The sequence below is a fragment of the Trachypithecus francoisi genome, unplaced genomic scaffold, assembly GCF_009764315.1.
Source record: "Trachypithecus francoisi isolate TF-2019V2 unplaced genomic scaffold, Tfra_2.0 Lachesis_group5, whole genome shotgun sequence".
Classification (NCBI taxonomy): domain Eukaryota; kingdom Metazoa; phylum Chordata; class Mammalia; order Primates; family Cercopithecidae; genus Trachypithecus; species Trachypithecus francoisi.
The window spans coordinates 39,604,858-39,626,774 of NW_022681470.1; the positions used below are offsets into that span (position 1 = coordinate 39,604,858).

At 43.7% G+C, this 21,917-nt stretch overlaps 1 protein-coding gene and 1 long non-coding RNA gene across 6 annotated transcripts in view; one reads left to right on the forward strand and one right to left on the reverse strand.

Moving 5' to 3' along the window:
- The first annotated feature begins 478 nt into the window (after nt 1-478).
- The window catches only part of NPL (N-acetylneuraminate pyruvate lyase), a 39,859-nt gene continuing 18,420 nt past the window's right edge, over nt 479-21,917 (forward strand). For 2 of the 5 annotated variants that reach the window (XM_033200774.1, XM_033200777.1), the window contains exons 1-5: nt 1,944-2,054; nt 2,937-2,991; nt 5,042-5,125; nt 14,361-14,434; nt 16,787-16,874. In XM_033200774.1, the coding sequence (XP_033056665.1) occupies nt 5,058-5,125; nt 14,361-14,434; nt 16,787-16,874 (230 nt within the window). In that variant the 5' untranslated portion in view covers nt 1,944-2,054; nt 2,937-2,991; nt 5,042-5,057. Of the gene's footprint in view, nt 615-1,943; nt 2,055-2,201; nt 2,340-2,936; nt 2,992-5,041; nt 5,126-14,360; nt 14,435-16,786; nt 16,875-21,917 lie in introns of those variants that run through there. The other 3 variants (XM_033200776.1, XM_033200775.1, XM_033200778.1) reach the window with 3 other exon arrangements.
- LOC117076849 lies at nt 1,924-6,832 on the reverse strand. Its single transcript, XR_004434493.1, has 4 exons — nt 6,173-6,832; nt 4,725-4,802; nt 3,507-3,572; nt 1,924-3,055 (listed from the first exon to the last, which is right to left on the reverse strand). It is a non-coding gene; the product is annotated as an uncharacterized LOC117076849 (long non-coding RNA).

Below are 21,917 nucleotides of genomic sequence, written 5' to 3' on the forward strand. Positions count from 1 at the left end.
GGGGTGTCTCCGTACGCCTCGGAAACAGCAGCCCAAACCTCACAACGCAGAACCACGAGATAGCGGGGATTGCAAAGCCCTGCGCAAAAGAAGGAAAATTAAGACGCAGCGGAGCCCAGGAGGTGTCCGCACGCAGGAAGGACTGGCCTGCAGACGAGGCAGGGAGACGTTTGCACTCAGCGTGGCGCGGGTGAGCGGCGTGCTCTCGGGCACCCGGCTGCCAGTTCGGATGCTCCCGATCCTCGGGGAGCGGGGGCGCTGCGCCGGAGTCACTTCAGCCCACGTTGTTCAGGTGACACCGGGGAAGAGCAGACTCCAGGTGTGCAAAACGTTTCGGGGTTTTGGGGCTTCGGGGCCGGCGGTTCCGGGCGCGCCTCGCGGGCGGCGGCGCAGAACTACAACCCCCAGGCTCCCCGGCGTGGCGGCACGTGGGCCCGGGACGGGCGGCAGCGGATATAAAGCGCGGCGGCTGCTGCCAGGCGGAGCGGTGGCACGGACGGAGCGGAGGCCTGGTGGGGGGTGCGGCCCGCGACTGCGCGGGCGAGGACCGACGGACGCAGACGGCCAGACGACCTGGGCGTTCCGGCGGAGGGGCGCTGGGGCCTGACTTGCGGGTGGGTGAGACGGTGACGGACTCGGAGGAAAGGGGGAAGGCAGATACGCTAGGAAACGGAGCTGGGAAAGATGTGAATGCGAGAAGTGTCGGGATAGACCAGGGCAGAAGGACCCACTCCCCCGGATTGTTTGCAGACAGCGTATCTGCCGGGTATCAGAAGGTCCTTTCCTCAAAAATAGAGTTAGCAATTGAGCGGAAGGGAGCTTAAAGTTAAATCTGATACATCCCCCCTTCACTTTAGGAGAAATTGATGGTTTTCTGCTTTTTAAAAAATCCCTATTTGTATTTCCTCTTCTCCGAGTACCTGTCGCTTAAGATATTCTCTGCCTGGAGGTACATTCTACCCCTACTTTCTGTCTCTTGAAAAAACAACAACTTTGCCATTTTAAAAATAATTTGACTTAGGCAGCTTTAATTCTTTGCACTAAGTGTTCTTATCTGTGGATGGAGGTATAAGATTTCAAGAGTAATACCCCCTCCCAATATTTCAATAATAATATTCTAAATTCACATTAAGCCTTAGGCTGGAGAACATTTGAGCCATTCTCTTTAGCTACTAGCTCTGAAAACTTCAAAGCATAACATTCCCAAGTTTATCTAAAACTTGAATCTTAAAAATATTGGTAATTCTCTGTTACGCTTCAAAGTATAACATTCCCAAGTTTATTAAAAACTTGAATCTTAAAAATATTCTCTGTTAAAGACTTTTTTTTTGTTTTTGCTTTTGTTGTTTTAAGACAGAGTCTCACTCTTGTCGCCCAGGCTGGAGTGCAGTGGCGGGATCTCGGCTCACTGCAACCTCCACCTCCCGGGTTCATGCGATTCTCCTGCTTCAGCCTCCTGAGTAACTGGGACTACAGGCGTGCACCACCATGCCCAGCTAATTTTGTAGTTTTAGTAGAGACGGGGTTTGGCCATGTTGGCCAGGCTGGTCTCGAACTCCTGACCTCAGGTGGTCTGCCCGCCCCAGCCTCCCAAATTGCTGGGATTACAGGAGTGAGCCCTCACACTGGCCAAAGTCGTTTTTATCCCATTTCTTCTTGTAGGCATTTCACAGTTTGCAAAGGCAGCAAATTTTTACTTATTGAGTGTGTTGCTCTGTGCAAAGAAATTTCCGAAGCTGTCATTGCCCCCAGATGGCAGACAGTCTAGGAGAGGAGCCTAAACCACCCTGCTTAGTAACTCCGATGTAAGGTCTTTAATGAAAAGCCAGCATTTGGGGGAATTCTGAGGTTTAAGAAATTATTTTCGGCTCGGGTATCAGGGAGTCCCCTGGCTTTTAAAATGAGGGGTTTTTTTGTTTTGTCTTTGTTTGTTTGTTTTTGTTTTTAAGCTATACCTGCTGGAATGGATAAAGTGAGCTTTAAAAGCTGGTCAGACTGAAAAGATTGAAGTGAGAGAACCACAGAAACAAAGGCAAGCAGACAGACAGTGAAAGGTAGGTAGAAGGAACAGCAAACAGAACGCTGAGCAAGTGCAGTGCAGGCATGAAGATTTGAATAGAGACCCAGACCCCAGGGAGTTGGGTCTTTAGCCTACTGGCATTTTCTGAACAAGACAAAGACAAGACCAGAAATGCTGGTTTCACTGGAAGATTAACCTGACAACTGGTGTGGATTGAAGGAGAAGAGAAGAGGGATTAGGACAGTGATTCCTAACCCCTATCCTACACTCCCATGGACCCTGTGTTTTGAATTTTTGAACTAATCAAACTACATTTGTGGTAATTAGTTTTATTTCTTTCCATCAAAGACTCATATAAAACTGCCAATTTGAGCTTCTGATGAATCTAAGAACATCAGTGTTACTGTCCTTAGTGTGAAATAAATGCAGGCAAAAGCACAAGACTATGGAATTTTATTTAGCCTGAACAGCCTAGTAGTGTTGGATTTAGGAGATGTTTAATGCTGACTCAAGCTCTCAGGACTCTTATCACTTGAACCTTCTTGGGCCCTGTGGACCTGGGGTTTTGCCTATTTGTCTAGATAAGAGGTAACAAAGGGGCAAATTATAAAGTCGTAAGGAGGAAAGGAGGAATAGCAGAGGAAGAAGATAACAATTGAAATGACTTAGTCCCTAAATAGACAAGAGTAGTGAGAGTTGGAAAGGAGGCACCAGCAGAGCAAAGATAACTGGGAAGATGATGCTGGTAAGGGCATGATAGTATTTTCTGCTGTCCTATACACATCAGGCAAGACTTCATGGAGGGCACTGAACACGTACTCACTATGTGTCTAACGTTGTTAATTACTTTACATGAATTAGTTCATTTAATTCTCTCAACCCTATGAAATATAATTAGTATTATCCTCATTTACAGAAGCGGAAACTGAAGCAGAAAGAGGTTACTTAATGGGCTCAAGGTCACCTACCTGGTAAGTGGTAGAGCCAGGATGCAGATCCATGAGGTCTGACTCCAGAGCTGGCCATCTCGCCCCTCTACAGTAAGGAACAAAGGAGATGGCAGGTTCCCTTTCAGCATGTTAAGTCGAGATGCTTGTAGGAGTGTTAGGTGAAGATAGACAGCAGGCATAGCATCAATCTTCTTTGATGCTTAAACATCCCTCCCAGCGGGGAGATGGCCTAGGTTATGGGCCTTTAAGGCTCAGAGGCTAAGTGGCATGCTTTTGGACTGAGGGTAGTCACATGAAGCTCAAAGAGTGATTAGAGCCACATCTTATGATTTCTTATCTTGTGTTTTCCCATGGGCCAGGTTATTGGATTCAACTTTCTGAACTTCCATTCTGATTTTAGTCTCATGTTTGAACTAGGAAATACAGAGCAAAGCTACATGCAGGACTTGATTTTAGGAGCAACAGCAACTGTTGCTGGGAGGAAAGTATCATGTTGTCTTTCTGCTGAAAGCAGTCAGTGTTACTCAAGGGCTTACCTGAGCCAAGACTCTTGGGGAAGAAAAATAGAAGATGTGGTCGCTGTACTTCAGAAGTTTATTCTCCTATGTGGGAAGATAAGATGAACAATTAGAAGAGCAAACAAAACAAGATAGCTCATGACTAAGTACTATATTGTGTGGATTAGATTTAAGTATAGTGGGCATTGGGTTTTTGAATGTGCCAATAATGTCAGAACCATAGCATAACCCTTCTTGTTGGTCACCTATAGACATCTCTTTATTTGCTACAAGGCCACTGTCTTTTGTAGAATTGTCATCAAATACTATCTGATTATATTTTATTTTCATTTTCAATTGTTAGACATTAAATTTGTGGTTTGGAATTGCATTTGTGGCTTTTTATGTCTTATAGCTCAGAAAACAATAATGCTTCCATAACTAGCAAATGTCAGAGCTGCGAGTTGAACCACGTGGTCTGCCTGTGGAACCCAGGCTGTTAACCAGTCTGTTCTGTTGCTTCTTGTGGCCCATTCAGAGTCTTTTACACTGATTATGGGCAGGTACACTCTCTGCCAGATGGTGAGAGATCCTTTGGCCCCAAATGAGTGGTGTGAGTTTGATTCAGCAGTGAGCTCCCCGTCTGCGGAAGCCATGATCCAGCCACAGTCTGAACACCTCATTCAGTCACCCACATACTCTTCTCTCTTGAACACCTGGTGTCAAGCAGAGGACTCACTGCAGAGAGCAAAGACAAATGAAACATCCCTGTCCTGGGAGCCTGCTCTAGTGGGGAAGAGGGAGGTGTGAATATGCAGTCTACATGGTTAACTAAAACTAGGAAAACTGGACAAAACTGGGCAAAAGTAGGATATGAAAAGTTAGGTAAATCTGAAGGTAGTTATGTAAATCAAGATGAAACCTTAAGACAGTCAGGTTTGTTTTAGGTGAGATTCTAAGAATGAAGACAGTGGAAAGAGAAAATGTCCCCTTTTATGACCATATTTCAGTTTAAGTAATAGTGCAGTTGACCCTTGAATTAAATGGGTTTGAAGTGTGCAGGTCCATTTACACAGATTTTTTTCAACCAAATGCAGATAGAAAATCAGTATTTGCAGGATGCAGAATTCTCATATGCCAGGCTGGGGCTGACTGCGTGACTTGAGTAGGCATGGATTTTGGTATACACGGGGGTCCTGGAACTGATTTTCTGTATATACTGAGGCATGACTATAATTCACTGTATGTTTTACTTACCTGAGTTAGGTTCAAGCTCTTTCTTGGGTCTACTGCTGTTTACCTCTATCCTTTGAGGTTTTAGATTGCTTCCATCATCTGTGTAGATAAAATGGGAGGCTGTCCACATAGTATTTTCTCAGGTCTACCCTCTCCTGTCTTAAAGTTTCCTCCTCAATAGAATTAGGCTCTAAAATTTCACTGTCTTGTACTTGCTCTGTGTGTTTGTGTACTTGTAAGCACATTTTACAGTTCTAAACTAGAAATGGACTTTGCCTAGGAGTTTTATCATTGACATTCCTTGAAGAAAGAGAGAAATTACATTGTATGTTTTCCAGACCTACCAGCAGCTCAATGGCCTTCCCAAAGAAGAAACTTCAGGGTCTTGTGGCTGCAACCATCACGCCAATGACTGAGAATGGGTAACTATCATTTGGGGCCTTGAGGGGATCAGTTCTCATTCAACCAAAAAGAAAAGTTCTTTGTAACAACAGTCACTTAAGACCCTGCATCTCCGTGGAACTGTTGCCAAAAGGCAGCTTCTGTCCGTCATCCCTCTGCACTATCTCTGATCCCCAAGTCTGGGGAGGCATTATACCTCTGACCCCAAAGTCAGAGAAGCACTATATCACCTTGCAGACAGGGAGAAGGTGAGAAATGGCAGCTTGCCTTTCTCTCAGTGTCTGTAGAGCCACAGAGCAAATTCTCCTTGGATTTCACGACAGCTCTGGCCTTTCTAAACAGCACCAGTAGCATTGGATAAAAATCCCATTTTAGCATAATTGGATGTCAAGCACTGATCTAGCCCCTCTCAGGATCCTATCTCTAGACATCAGCATGATTCCACTTCAGGCTGTTCATAGACTTGATAAAAATGTCCTACCCTAAGGAAAGTGGGAAGTTATCTGCAAGATGGACTCCTTACTCATGTTTACAGCCTCATTTCAACATTGACTAGATGTTGGGCAGCGGGGGAAGGGAAGTAACAACAGTTCATTGTTGACTAATCATTACCCCAAGCAAGTATTTTGACCTCCAGATGAATACAGTGGCAGTCCTTCTGCTCAAAAATCAGATAATAAAAAGACCCTGTGACATAGGGAGCCATGCGCTATGTGTAACTCCTCCTTGAACATCACCCCGACAAAAGAGAGTTCATCCACCTCCTGGATCTGTATGTTTTTGACCCGTCAGAAGAGTCAGGCTGCCACAACAGTTAGAATGCTGGTTTATTTAATCTTCTCCTTTCTTTCTGTGTAGTGTAATAATCATACCTACATAATGAATTATAAACATTAAATGAGATAATTCATACAACAGTGCTTAGCACAGGGTCAATATGCACTTAGGTCAAAAAGTTTGAACTGTCTTTATAGCATAAGACAGAGGCAAAAGGAAGATGTATTTAATACACCTTTTACAAGGGACTGTCTTTTTGGTCTTGCTGAATTTATAAACCTTCATCTTACCCCTTTAAAGGAGATGAAATTTCTTATGTCTTTTAGTATTCTCCTTCAAAGCTGGCCATTTTGCAGTTCTGCCTTAGAGACTCTCCAGTGAGTCCAAGATTTCTGACTTCTAAGATCCATGAAAAATCACATCCGTACTAGGTCTAAATAAGATTCTCGCTGATATGGCATTTAGATTACTTAGCTGGTTAATAATTTTTTTCTGTTACTTCCCCTTTCCACAAGTTTTAAGAAAGACTGGCATCAGCTGTTTCTCAATGCATCAGTCATTTGTTCGCAGATCAAAACAGAAGACATGTGATTGCATGAATCGGCAGGATTTACTTCCTGTTACAGAGTGAGATCCTGCCTGTAATCTCCTAACACTGCATCTGGTCCATGCTACTTTAACCTTTTAATAAGACCCCTCTTATCCTGGAAGTGCCTTCTTAAAACAGTTTTGTTTGTTCATCAGGGACCCATGGAGAATGTCAGTGTGTTCTTCCTCCCTGTTTTGCTGTTTTCCTGGAAGGCCAGATCCTATGATTAGAGATAACTAAAATGACTGTTTTTCTGGATCTTTTTCCGTTTCCCAAAAACCTGTGGTCCTGCTGCTTCCATTTTACTATTTTCTCATCAATTCTGTATTTTTCTTCTAGGAACCTTACTTTCCTGAGGTGTGAAATCAAAAAAAAGAATGCATTATGTGTAGGCTCTTTAAGAAACAAATTAAATAGTGTAGGTCAGTGTATAACACAGAGTAGACAGGCATGTGAGCCATGTTAGTTCCCCTTTTCTCCCACCACCTGCTTCATCAAACATTCCTGTAGATACAAAGTAGTTTTGGAACACCCACCAAGAACATGTAGGCATTAATGTACTTACCCACAAGGGAATCTGCACTTCTGGCATGTTTCTAAGACACACGTTGGAAGGAAGGGGCACATGGAATCTAATACCTGGAAATACTGCCAGGTGACCTGCCACTGTGGGAGTTCTCCTAACCTGGCATGTACAGTATACATATCCTCCATAATTCTGAGTGGCTGAACAAGGACTATTTCCCTACATCCTTTATTTCTTCTCAATTCCAATGAATGCTCAGTAACAATTCAGCTTTCTGCATATAGGTTGATGTCCTGGAGTAGGGTAGCTGGCAGAAAGAACATGGATAAGTAGATCTTAGTGAAACGATCTGGTCCTGGATCCCAAGCTTTGCCATCAGTTAACTCTCTGACCCTGGGGAGATCTTGTCACCTTTTAAGAGCTCTCTTGGCCAGGCATGGTGGCTCACGCCTGTGATCCCAGCACTTTGGGAGACCAAGGCGGGCGGATCACAAGGTCAAGAGATCAAGACCATCCTGGCCAACATGGTGAAACCCCATCCCTACTGAAAATACAAAAATTAGCTGGGTGTGGTGGCGCACACCTGTAGTTCCAGCTACTCAGGAGGCTGAGGCAGGAGAATCGCTTAAACCTGGGAGGTGGAGGTTGCTGTGAGCCAAGATCATGCCACTGCATTCCAGCGTGGGCAACAAAGCAAGACTGTCTCAGAAAAAAAAAAAAAAAAGGCTCTCTTTCATATTCTCCAAAAAAAGTTCAACCACATTATCTCTATAACCCTTTCCAACTCTTAAGAATCTGCAGTCCTCTTGTGTTATATCATTGGACATATTGTGGGGATCACCATTAAATAAGAATGTAGAAAGTGCGTGTAATTCCAGTCCATCGTCCACACTGTAGCTCAGTGAGCTTATCCTAGCAAATAAATCTGATCATGTCACTCTCCTCTTTAGGGATCTTTTGACTATTTTGTCTGAGCCTTGCTACCCATCATATGGCCCATGGACCAGTTGCTCCACCACCATGGGAACTTGGTAGAAATGCACAATCTCAGGCCCTATCATACCACAGATCCGTCCTGCATTTTAACAGTGTCACAGATGATTCTTTAGCACATTAAAGTCTCAGATGAGCTGGTCTAAAGATTAAAGCCCAGACTCCCTGGGATAGCATAGGAAGTCCTTCACAGTTTACCTTTCCTGCTTCATTTGTCACCATACCTCTTCTATCCTTCATGCCTTTACTCATTCTGTTTCCTCTGCCTTTTCCTACCACCATCTTCTTTCTTGCTCCACTTGAACACTTCTACTCATCTATCAAAACCATCCTTAGAAATTCTTCCCCAATTCTCTTAAAAGGAGTTAGATGACCCTTTTATAGCACCCTGTCCATATTCTTCCCATGTGATCCCATAGCACACTTTTTTCATTGCATGAAAATTATGTTTATAATTATTACAATAACTTTTTGTTACTTGCCTGTGTCTTGCAGCAGGCTTTGAGCTGCTTAGCCCTGTTCAATAGATATTGAACACCAGCTAGTACACAAGGACTGAGAAACTATCTTATTTATCTTTGTATCTTAAGCATGTGGCATAGTTGTGGTAGCTTTTGTTATTTTATGAGTGAATATACTGCGGGAATTACTAGTGCTGAGAGTCAAGAAAAAGGGAAGGAAGTGAACACTGATTGATGCTATGTCAGTCATCATGTGGGCATTTCATTTACATATTCCCACTTAATCTTAACAACAGCTCTGTGGGGGAGCCATAGGTATCTCTGTCCTGGCAGTTGAAGAGACTGAGATCCTAAAGGCTAGCCCAGCTGCCCCAAGCCACACAGCTAGAAAGGGAGGATTTCTCTACCTATCCAGCCCTTGCCTTTTTATACACTAGCAAGTCTAATGAAAGACTTGCCTTTTTTTTTTTTTGAGACGAAGTCTCACAGGCTGGAGTGCGGTGGCACAATCTCGGCTCACTGCAACCTCCTCCTCCCAAGCTCAAGCGATTCTCCTGCCTCAGCCTCCTGGGTAGCTGGGATTAGAGGTGTGCACCACCCTGCCCGGCTAATTTTTGTGTTTTTGGTTGAGACAGGGTTTCATCATGTTGGCCAGGCTGGTCTCAAACTCCTGACCTCAAGTGATCCGCCCGTCTCGGCCTCCCAAGGTGCTGGGATTGCAGGCGTGAGCCACCACACCAGCCAAGACTTGCTTTCCTTGTTTGTTCTAAGAAGTCACTTTTTCTTTGGGCAGGCTCACAGTCATTAGAACAGAAAGTCCATTTCAGATCTAAAATGTCAAGAACAAAAGTTGTGTTTTTTCCCTCAAATGCTCTTGGCATCACCCTGGGAATCTTCACAACACCCTCTGGTAAAAACAAACCTGTTAACCCCAGTGAGAAAAGGCCTAGCCTGCTTGAGCCAGACTGTCATAGATTATTGTCTTTCTAACAGTGTTTGGGATGCGGGGACCCAGACTCCCAGAACAGAACATTTTCCACCTCCAGCAGGGTGGGCAGGTTAGTCCCTGCCTGCCTCCCTGCTGAAAGAATTTTAAAATAACCAGGTGGCTATTTTGCCAAGAGTACGTATAACTCCTATCTGATTGAATGCTGAGAGATAATGTATAAAAGGCAAAAGAAAATGGAAAATCAGGTTTTCTAATATGCATGCCACATCATGTCAGGTATGAAAATAGCCTGTCCTGTGGATTCTGTCTTCCCAGATGAAGTGAAAGTCTTTCATGGTGGTTTGTGCACCAGGAGAGGAAACAAAGAGCAATAGGGATTTCTCCCTGAAAAGCCACTTCAGAAAAATTCTATTACGCTTTTACCCTAAGAGAAGAGTTGTAGAGTCTACCTGCAGTTTCACAATCCACCCACTCTGGACCTCAATTTGTGGCAAAAAGACCAGAAGACTTTCTTCTGCTTATATAGTTTGGGCAAACTAAATGTCTAAGAACAGACAATTAGAAAAAGGAATTATATTCATCCATAAAATAGAATGTTTAGCCGGTATAGTATGGACAATCTAAAAATGTGGGAAGATGTTAAAATTAGAATGCTGAGTGAAAAATATAAAACTGTCTAATATGGCCATATTTATACAAGAAAATAATATGTGTATTTGTGAGTAGAAGAATATCAAATTAAGAGGAATCATCTCCAGAGATATCCTGAGTGGGTTTTCTTTTTTTATTGTATGTACTTAAGTAAACTATATAGCTCCTGTAATTAAAAAAAAAAAGTTAAATAAAATTAGTGGGGCACAGTGGCACACATCCATAGTCCCAGCTACTTGGGAGGCTGAAGTGGGAGGGGAGGATTACTTGAATTCAGGAGTTTGAGGCCAGCCTAGACAACATAGCAAGACCCTGTCTCAAAAAAAAAAAAAAAAAAAAAAAAAAGCCCCAAGACATGAACCTAAACCCAATGCAAAGAATCTGAATCCCCAGGAATTAAGACATTAAACTGGGTTTAAATATAAAAAGGACTACAGCAAGCATGGAATTTGGTTCTGGGTCACTCTTCCCTGATGTGCCCAGTTGTTAGATGTGTTCTTGGGGCTTGTGAAAGAAGAGAAGATGCAGTGCAGCCTATTCAAGTGAATTGACTTCTGTCAACTCACTTCTGTGAGCACTGACCTCCAAATGCCCAGTGGGTGGGCAGAAGAATAATTCAATCTCATTGTTTCCAGTCTCTCTAGTGACTTCCTGGTAACTGATCATGGATAATGGCCGCCAGTGATGAAAACAGACCTAGGTACCATGACAGTAGGGTGGGAAAACAAGTGAAGGGACAGGCTGGGCATGATGGCTCACACCTGTAATTCCAGCACTTTGGGAGGCCGAGGCAGGCAGATTACTTGAGCCCACGAGTTCGAGACCAGCCTGGGCAACCTGGTAAAACCCTGTCTCTACAAAAAATACAGAAATTAGCTGGGCATTGTGTCATGCACCTATAGTCCTAGCTACTGGGGAGGCAGAGGCCAGAGGATCACTTGAGCCTGGGAGATTGAGGCTGCCGTGAGCCGTGATTATGCCACTGTACTCCAGCCTGGGTGACAGAGCAAGACCCTGTCTCAAAAGAAAAAACAAAAATGGACAGAGTCCTCATGGAGAATTATTTTCACCCTCACCCTGCCTTTTGGGTGCCTGTGTAACAAATGTGGTAGCAGCCCTGGATGATTTCACCCCCCACTTGTGCCTAGAGCTGCTGAGCATCCCAGCCCAAGGCTGCAAACTTGCACCTGCAGAGTCAGGCAGGGATCTGAAATGCCTGAGGGACCTGGGGGCATCCAGTCCTCTGAAGTGGGCCTGCTGCTGCTCTTTCTAATTTCCAGCTGTATGAAAATGTAGCCCTGAGGTTTTTTGTTTTGTTTTGTTTTGTTTTTTGAGACCGAGTCGCTCTGTCACCCAGGCTGGAGTGCAGTGGTGTCATCTTGGCTCACTGCAACCTCCACCTCCTGGGTTCAAGCAGTCCTGCCTCAGCATCCCTATTACAGGCTGAGATTACAAGTGCCCACCAATACACCTGGCTCATTTTTGCATTTCTGGTAGAGACAAGGTTTCACCATGTTGACCAGCCTGGTCTCAAACTCTTGACCTCAAGTGACCCACCCATCTCAGCCTCCCAAAGTGCTGGGATTACAGGCATGAGCCACCATACCCAGCAGCCCTGACATTGTTAGATTTTTCTGGCTTTTCAAATACTCATTTGTTTAAAGAAAAAATATAATGTCAGAGTCAAACACATTTAGAGTTAGCCCCTTTTCAACCTAGATCTCTCTGAAGAGGTCTGGTAGTTCCAAAAGGACTTAAGTCCAAGAACATTTTCTGGATGATGGCCACCGCCTCCAAAATTCTGCCATTAGTGTCATTCTTGTAGGTTAGGGGCATTTTATAAGAAGCAGCAAACTACTTTCTCCTTTCTTGAAGGGGCAGATAATGCATAACCCATTAGACCTCTAACCCGGAGTGAAATTGTCAGCTGAATAGCCTGTCTCCCAGCAAGACCTGAGGGAGAGAGGTGAGTGTAGGTGGAAGCACTATCCAATGAGGCCATCAAACTGTGAAGTTCATGGAGGAAAAAAGAGCTTCCAGTTTCACATGCTGGCCTAGACCTGCCTAAGTGTGCAGCCAACTCCTTAAAAGAGGATGATACTAGAATAGGGCCAAGCAAACAGTATCTCTCAAGAATGTTGGAAGGGTCGGGCGCGGTGGCTCACAGTTGTAATCCCAACACTTTGGGAGGCTGAGGCAGGAGGATTGCTTGACCCCAGGAGTTCGAGACCAGTCTAGGCAACATAGTGAGGCCTCATCTCTACCCAAAATTTTAAAGTTAGCTGCACCTGTGGTCCCAGCTACTTGGGAGGCTGAGGCAAGAGAATCACTTGAGCCCAGGAGGTCAAGGCTTGCAGTGAGCCACAGTCATACCACTGCACTGCAGCCTGGGTGACAGAATTAAACCTTGTCTCAAAAAAAAAAAAAAAAAAAGTTGGAGGAGGGAAGGAGGATCATAGGGTTTTGTCCTGTTTATCTAGATTCAGCTCTTTGATGTCTGCTTTCCAGCCTCCCTAGCTGTCATTTATCAGTCCCTCTTCTGAGCCCCCATACAATTAATTTTTGCCTAAGTCATAGCCTTCATTATATTTTGCTATTTTAATCACGTATATTATCTTCTTTACTCAATTAATGTAATAGTGAAATTTCAAACTATTATGCAAGTGTGGTGCTAAGCAGCTTGTAAAGGCAGAGCTCATGGTGATTTTATCATTGTAAGTTCCCACATCACCACTCCTTTGCCCAGCCTTTGCTGAACACCTGGGCTGTTCCAGGTGCAGACTGAGGCCAGGAGGGAGCAGTGTTAGGATATGGGGCATGTGCCATAATGAGGGAGTTCGCTCCCCTTATAGGCTTTATAATTGCATTAACACACCTTTTCCCAAGCGGCAGGCTCAGGCCTGCTATCTTTACTCTGAGCTTATTATAAGCATGATTGCCTGTGCGTTCTTTGCATTTAGTAGCTTTCCTTTTAGCCTCAGAGTCAGCTGTTCTCTAGCTTTCCTCTTCTTGTTCTTATTCCTTTTGACATATACAATTTGATGTCTTTGTTTCCTAGATGCATCAGATTTTTTGTTTATTTGTTTGTTTTATTTTTGTTGTTTAAGGAATTACAGTAGATAAAGGTGAAAAGAATGTTAATAAGGCCAAACTTCAATTAGGATTCTCTGGCCCTATGGACAAAAGTGCAGTGGCAGCAGGCTAGCACTCTGTGTTCTTGGCAGCGTAACCATGGGCACAGTGTAACCATTTAACCCAGGCTTGCTGCACCATTTTCCTTTGGATTTCACTCTTCATTGCCCATCATTCCCCTCCTACATTTTGATTAAGGACAGGTTGCCTAATACAATTTGTGAATCAGTTCCTAGATTTTGAAATCAGTATGATTTTAAGAGACATTAATCTTAAGCATCAGATCCTTAACAAGGTTAGTGTGCCTCAAATTGCCAAGTGCATGCAGATCACATGGGGATCTTGTTAAAATTCAAATTCTAACTGGGCAGGACTGTGTGGGGCTTGGGATTCCACGTGTATAATAAAGTCCCCTGGATGCTGATGCTGCTATTCTGCCTTTGAGAGGCAAAGTGATGACAAAGTTCCTTTCTAACTACTAACCTTGTGCAATAAAAAGCCAGCAAATACAGATGGGTTTAAGACTCCATGTGTTGTCCCAAATATTAAGTGCCAAAATTCTTATAATATTAAGATTGACTCTTCCTGTCTTGTGAGCCTAAGAAATGAATGTTTCCATCCTCTGTAATGACTTCCTAATAATTGATCATGGATAATGGCCTCCAGTGATGAAGACAGACCTAAGTACCCTAAGAGTAGGGTGGGAAAACACAAGAAGGGACAGGCCAGGCATGATGGCTCCTACTTGTAATCCCAGCACTTGGGATCAAATGGCAAATGTTCTCATTTAACAAGGTCTCCAACCATCATTCTTCCCCCAAAAGGGCAAAAGCGCTGGCCATATGGGCTTTAAAGAGAGAGCATTGGGCAAAAGATAGTTCCATAACTACTTTTTAAATACTGCTTGTGATGAGGTGTAAGTATAAAGCCTGTGTTGATAACTAATAGTGTTTTGCTCATAGAAGTGAGGCATACATGGCTGAGTGGAGAAATCACCAGATTCAGGGGGGAAAAAAACCCAGGCATTATTTATAGCAGGCTAAGAATTTCACAAATGGAGTGGATTTTTAATAACCATTAGCAAGAGGGAGCAGTTTATATACCTGAGGATTTGTTGAATAATAATCTGAAAAAGACTAAATATGCCATTTTTTTCCATTTTTCCCATGTCTTCTAGAGAAATCAACTTTTCAGTAATTGGTCAGTATGTGGATTATCTTGTGAAAGAACAGGGAGTGAAGAACATTTTTGGTAAGTCAACTTTGGGGATGTTTCTGCATGTCTCCAGCTCAGTCTTTAGAAGGTATATGTCACCTGGTTACCAGCCAAGAGGTCATAGAGTCATGGTGTCACAAGTTATGATGGAGCCTGGCTAAGCTAACTAAAATTTGTGAATTTGTAGACCCACCAATGTTAGACCTACAAAGCACCTTAAGAGATTACCTATTTGATAGTGTGCCAATACTTAAGGTATTATTTTTTATCCCCATTTAGAGATGAAAATATGTGACTCAGATATACTCTAAGTTGCCCCAGGCCTTTCAGCCAAGAAGTGGTAGAATAATAACTAAACCCTCTTAAGTAACAACTAAACCCTCTTTTCTTTCTTATTTATTTATTTATTTATTTATTTATTTTTGAGATGGAGTCTTGCTCTGTCTCCCCCCTAGGCTGGAATGCAGTGGTGCGATCTTAGCTCACTGCAATTTCCGCCTCCCAAGTTCAAGCGATTCTCCTGCCTCAGCCTCCTGAGTAGCTGGACTATAGGCACACACCACCACACCTGGCTAATTTTTGTATTTTTAGTAGAGACAGGGTTTTGCCATATTGGACAGGCTGATCTCAAACTCCTGACCTCAGGTGATCGGCCTGCCTTGGCCTCCCAAAGTGCTGGGATTACAGGCAGGGGCCACCGCACCCAGCCTCTTCTCTCTCTTAAGAATGGGCTTTATTCTGTCTTCCCCGGCCTTTCAAATTGTGAATGGAAGGAATACTGTAAAGGTAGCACACAAACAAATCACAGGACTAGCAGTTATCCCCTTTTATTTCATAGAAAGTGAAAGTTTAAAAAAATTAGATCTTGAACATTTTAAGCCTGACAACTATATTTACCTGCGATTGGGCTGTCCCTTGCGTGGTGGTCTGGGCTTTTGGACCCTTGAATGCATTTTTATTCTGAGAACACTACACCTTGGCCCTGACCTATTGCTCTGCCAACAGGAGCCCCTCCAGAGCCAGAGGTACCTGGTCATAATAATCAGAGCAGATTAAAACTTGTGTGAAAAAGTGTCCTGGGCCACATGTCAAAACCGAGACCTGATTACAAAACCATTTAATGTCCCTCTACAGCACTAAGTCATAGTGGAGAAGGCAGATTCTTACTCCACAAAGGGCAGCAGATCTCCCCTGGGTATGAGGAAAAAGCAGGAACATCCCTATGACCAGAGCACACTTGAAGTCAAGACCCCAAAGGAGTGGTTAAAAATACTTTCCGACTCCCCTCCCCTGCCTCCCGAACCTCTCCTCTTCCAGCCCAGTGCTGAGTACTTAGAGATCCAGAGTGCCACCATATGCATGAGACCTCAGTAATGTATCCTACTGCCATAGGCATCTTTCTGTGATCCATTAAGAAATGACTGTAGTAGGCTGGGTGCAGTGGCTCATGCCAGTAGTCCCAGCACTTTGGGAGACTGAGGCAGGCGGATCACCTGTGGTAAGGAGTTCAAGACCAGCCTGCCTAACATGGCAAAACCCCATCTCTACTAAATACACAAAAAACTAGCTGGGCATGGTGGTGGGTGCCTGTAATCCCAGCTACTCAGGAGGCTGAGGCAGGAGAATCACTTGAACCCGGGAGGCAGAGGTTGCAATCAGCCAAGATCATGCCACTGCACTACAGCCTGGGCAACAAGAGCAAAACTCTGTCTCAAAAAAATAAAATAAAAAAGAAATGATTGTAGTAGAAGGAAAAGAGGAAAGAGGATGAGTTTTGGAATCACACAACTCTGGATTCAAACTTAAAGTATTTACTGTTTCAGACGTTATTTGCTGGGTTGTTAGAGTAAGTGGGTATGTAAGAGCACTTGATATAAGAAATATTAATATCCTTTGTGCTTTTTTGTGAAATATTTATTTAAAAAACAAGTTGTCCTAGAGCACTACCATCACGTCAAACTATAAATGGAGATAGTTTGAGATCTGTAGTATATAAAAGTACCCGCATGAGTAACTCCCACTTATTTGACATCCTGGTACTGGATGGTGTTGATTTCTCTGCCATTCAAGCCCAGATATAAAACTGGGTAGTGTGTTTGGAAATTGATGTAAAATGTGGGCAGTCATCTCTGTCTTTATTTAAAGTATTTGCTGACTGTCCCTAATATCAAGGTCAGATTTATAATTACAAGTCACAATTAACCTTCCCACTGCCTTTGACAAGGTGAAAGTGGAAAAAAGATGGAGCCTGAAGTGAAAATGGAAACATGGCATTTTCCCCTCCTGACCATCCTCAGTGCAGCGGTTTCTGACCCTGCACTTTCGGACTTGGGGTTGGAGGAGCAGAGGTGCTCCTTGGTCCCACTGACTTACTCTTTGTTTGAACAGTGAATGGTACAACGGGAGAAGGCCTGTCCCTGAGTATCTCAGAGCGTCGCCAGGTCGCAGAGGAGTGGGTGACAAAAGGGAAGGACAAGTAAGTGGCTGCATGAGGATAAAAATGCCCTTTGGTCATAGCTGTATTAAGTGAGCCTCTTCCCCAGAGGATATACCCTCCCTGCTTTCTGGTCAGAGCTGGGGCTTGAGGTCAGCTGGTGGGAAGATAAGCAGGGCCCTGGGGATCCTGGCTTCTTGGAGAAGAGCCCCCTCCCTTTCTGTGCAGAAGGGCAGCCAGAGTGCTAGACACACCTGCCACCCAGAGGTTCTGTTGGGAAACTGCTTACCTGTCTACAGGGGCAATCCCCTCACAGTTACCCGTCCTTGGGCTGAAGGATAAGAGGGGAGGGTGGTAATGGACTCTGCTGGTCACCTGGCTCTTCCACTGAGCAACTCACACCCCTTCCCTTCTCAGGATGAGTGCCTGATGCTTGTATTGGCCCACTTCTCCTTACAGGTCTCTATGCATCTGACTCAACGTGCTCTTTTATGGTGCTTCCTCTTGTGCTGTTGGAGGATTTTCTGTAGTCCATAAACTTCCGTGCAGTGATATATTTTTGTAACACCCAATTCATGCCATGGTTGAACAAACAGGATAGTATCAGTTCCAAAAGCACTTCCAGTTAACTAAGTTTGTTTTTTTGAGATGGAGCTCACTCTGTTATCCGGGCTGGAGTGCAGTGGTGTGATCTTGGCTCACCGCAACCTCTACCTCCCGGCTTCAAGCAATTCTCCTGCCTCAGCCTCCCGAATACTTGGGACTATAGGCACATGCCACCGTGCCTGGCTAATTTTTTGTATTTTTAGTAGGAATGGGATTTCACTGTGTTAGCCAGGATGGCCTCCATCTCCTGACCTCATGATCTACCCCTCTCAGCCTCCCAAAGTGCTAGGATTACAGGCGTGAGCCACCGTGCCTGGCCAACTAAGTTGTATTGATTTTCTATTATGTTGTTATATGTTATGTACTGTGCTAGGCACCAGCAGTATAAAGTAAGGGCTCTGCCTTCAGGTTGCTGACCATCTGGTGGGGATATTAGATCATGAAAACTAACACCCCAACCCTTCTGATGAATGTATAAAGAAAAAGGGAGTGATTGATGTTGTCTTAGGTGGAGGTAAAAGATTAGAGGTAAGTTCCAAGTGAGCAGAGGTGGTCAGTATGAAGTCCATAGTGTCCCTGGGAGTCCTTAATGGCTTCAGGGCACCTCCAGTACCTGAGATTATGTGCCAAATTTGAGTGCATATCCACAGAACCATTTTCTGGTGAGGCATCAGCTTTCAGTTAATTTTGTCAGATCTAGGGTCCAAAAAGATTAAGGACAATGGGCAGAGTATGAAAACAGGAGGGCTAAGGGCACACATTAAGAACAGTACCAAAAATGAGGGACAGGGAAGGTAGGCAGAGACAGAAAGCCCTCAGAGGGTAGGAGGCCAGTCAGGAGTGAGTCCTGTCACTGCAGCCAGGAAGAAGAATGATTTCAGAGACCGTCAGTGGAGCAGGGGCCATAGAGCCCAACTGCCTGAGTTTGAGGCCCAGCTCTGCTTTTTATTAGCTCTGGGAACTCAGGCATATCACCTAACTTCTGTGTGCTTCATCCCTAAGATAGAAGTAATAATAGTACCTCACTTATGAGGTTGTAGTGAGGATTAGAACAGTGCCTGGCAGGCACAGTTCACAAAACACATTCACACTAATGTAAGAATTCATTGTAACTATTTGCAGTAGATGCTATGTTCATTATAACATCAGTTATAATAACTATTAGACACCATGAAAGTCAGCACAGGAAGACTGGGAAGACTACTAGGTTTGACACATCATAGGAAGTCACTGATGACCTCTGAAAGAGCAGGGCCAGTCAGGTTATTGCAGAGAAGCCAGACTGCAGTGAGTTACAGAATGCAACAGACATCTGCAAGTGGGGGCAGTGAGTGCAGCTGATCCTCACAGAAAGTTTTCTGGCAAAGGGAAGGAGAGATGGAGTAGTACATTAGAAAGGAAGGAATAAGCAAAACTGAAAGAAGCATAGTTTTGTTAAGTGGAAAAATGTTGAGCGTGTTTCTATGCTGAAAGGACACTGCCATGGGAGAAGAGATTAAAGATACAGAAAAGACCGGTAAACCTTGGCTGGGTACAGTGGCTCATGCCTGTAATCCCAGCACTTTGGGAGACCAAGGCAGACGGATTACTTAAGCCCAGGAGATCAGGACCAGCCTGGGCAACATACGGAGACCCTGTCCCTACAAAAAATAAAAAAAAATAATTAGCCGGGCATAGTGGTATGCCCCTGTTGTCCCAGCCACTTGGGAGGCTGAGGCAGGAGGATCACTTGAGCCCGGGGGGACAGAGGTCGCTGTGAGCCAAAATCACACTACTACACTCCAGCCTGGGTGACAGAGCAAAACCTTTCTTTAAAAAAAAAAAAAAGTGGTGAATTGATACCTTTGATGGAAGGTCTTGGATAGGGGGTTTTGGCTAGGGATTTGAAATGCAGATGCTCCTCCACTGGTGATAGGATTACGTCCTGATGAATTGATCAGAAATTGATTCAACTTACAATTTACATTGAGTTTTAAAGACATAACCCTGTCATAAGTCAGGGAGTGTAATGATACTTTCACACCATTGTAAGGTCAAGCCATCATAAGCTGGGGACCATCCACACAACCCAAAGTAGACAGAGTAGCTTTAGAAGACAGCTGAAGGCCTGGCACAGTGGCTCATACCTGTAATTTCAACACTTTGTGAGGCTGAGGTAGGCAGATCACCTGAGGTCAGGAGATTGAGACCAACCTGGCCAACATGGCAAAACCCCGTCTCTACTAAAAATACAAAAATTAGCTGGGCGTGGTGGCAGGCACCTGTAATCCCAACTAATCAGGAGGCTGAGGCAGGAGAATCGCTTGTACCTTGGAAGTGGAGGTTGCAGTGAGCTGAGATCTCACCACTGCATTCTAGCCTGGGCGACAGAGCAGGCCGAAGTCTTAAAAAAAAAAAAAAAAAAAAAAGCAGCAGCTAGGAGGAAAGCAAATGGTGATGTAGCCCTGTGCACAGGTGGGGAGGAGGAAGGGTAAGGGAGTTTGTGAAAGCTTCTTCATCTTTGGTCTCTGGGACTGTAGGACATCTCAGAACAAGGAGTTGGGTAGAATTTAGAGCTTGATAGGAATAGTCAATATTTGGAGTAGCCACTCCAGATAAATGAGTCATGATAGCCAGAAGGCTTGTTGGAACCTCCTCCTGGATTGGGAGATTACTAGGAAATTTGTATTTTAAATTTCCAACAGTGGTAGCTGTGCCTAGCAGCCCAGGAGAAAGAGGAAGCGCGAATGGATGTTTGGCTTCACCTAAGCCAAGAGACAGGGGTAGTGAAGGAAGGGGTCTTGCAATAAAACTGCTGGTGAGAGTTCAACAGGTCAGTCAGCCCTCCTTTTCCCATTCAGAAGTCTTCTGTTATCCTTTAAAAATACAAAACTGATCATGTCACTTCCCAGCTAGGTCCTGTTTTACCTAAGACATAGCTAGCCAAGAACCCCTGGAGGACTCAGTGATTGGGCCTAAACAGGAATGTGGTGTCTCTGCCTCATGAGGGCATGTGTTTATTCAAGGTCCTTCAGAAGACTCACTGGGATGACTGCATTCACAGCTGAACATTACTAATCCCACTTTGAGAAGACCATTCTCACTGTGGCCTCTCCCCAGTTGGGAACATGGAGTACCCCCAAAAATGAACATCAGGGTGTCAGAGCAAATATCCCCTTTTGGCCAAATTCTGAGGAGATTTGCAAAATAGGAAATTGCTTTTTATAGTGAATTCACTTCTCACAGGACTAATTCCTGGTTATATTCTTTGAGGAAACTCTTTATTTTTATCTCCAACCAAAAATATCTCAGTATCATACCTATCTTCATGCACATATACCACCAAACACAGCATCTAAAACAATGCTTAACCAAAATCAGTACTCATATATTGTTTAATCAGTTATTGCTTTTCAAGTTCTGTTTGGTTGAACCTTAAATTCTATTCCCTGAACATTTTTTAAAATCCCTAATGATTCTTTACTGTTTTCTATATTTTTGCAGCATTAAAAGGCTCTATTCTTTTTTTTTCTTTTTTGTTCTCCCAAACTTGTTTTTTTTCTTTAAGTCTCTATTCTTAAGGCTTAACCGTAATAATTGCTAATATTTATAAAGCATTTACTATGTCATGTACCATGCTGTGTTTTACTTGCATGAACTCACATAATCCTTACAATAGCCCTGTGAGACAGGTAATGTTATTATCTGAATTATTACAGGAAGTTGAAGTTAAGATGTTAAGTGCCTTTCTGAGGAGTTCACAGCTGGTTCGTAACAGGATTCCAGCTCAAGACTCTAACTCTGGGATATAAGTTCTTAACAGCTATGTTGCACCACCTCCCAATTAGATTTCTTCCCTAGTGCTTGATTCACCATTGGCATCTTGATTTTTTTTAATTTACATTTGATCTAAGGCAACAAATATTAGCCAATGCCAGATACATGCAAAGCACTTTTATATGAATATATGCAATATCATTTACGTACAAAAATCATATGTAATATCTAACACATAAATTGATTCTAAACATGATTAAACTAGATCATTTACTTCCATTAGAATTTATTTGTTATTTATTTTATTTTTAATTTTAATTTTTTTTGACACATGGTCTTGCTCTTTTGCCCACCCTGGTGTGCAGTGGCATGATCTTGGCTTACTGCAGCCTCCACCTCCTGGGCTCAAGTGATTCTCCCACCTCAGCCCCTAAGTAGCCAGGACTACAGGCACACACCACCACACTTGGCTAATTTTTTGTATTTTGGGTAGAGATGGGGTTTTGCCATGTTGCCCAGGCTGGTCTTGAACTCCTGAGCTCAAGTAGTTCGCCCACCTCAGCCTCCCAAAGTGCTGGGATTGTAAGTATGAGACACTGCACCCAACCTAGAATTGATTTTTAAATTTTGTGTCTTTTATCACAACTTAGAAATGTTTTATGTAAGCATGTATATAAGATTAATTTCTACAGACTCCAATTTAAGATAATGGGCATGGACTAA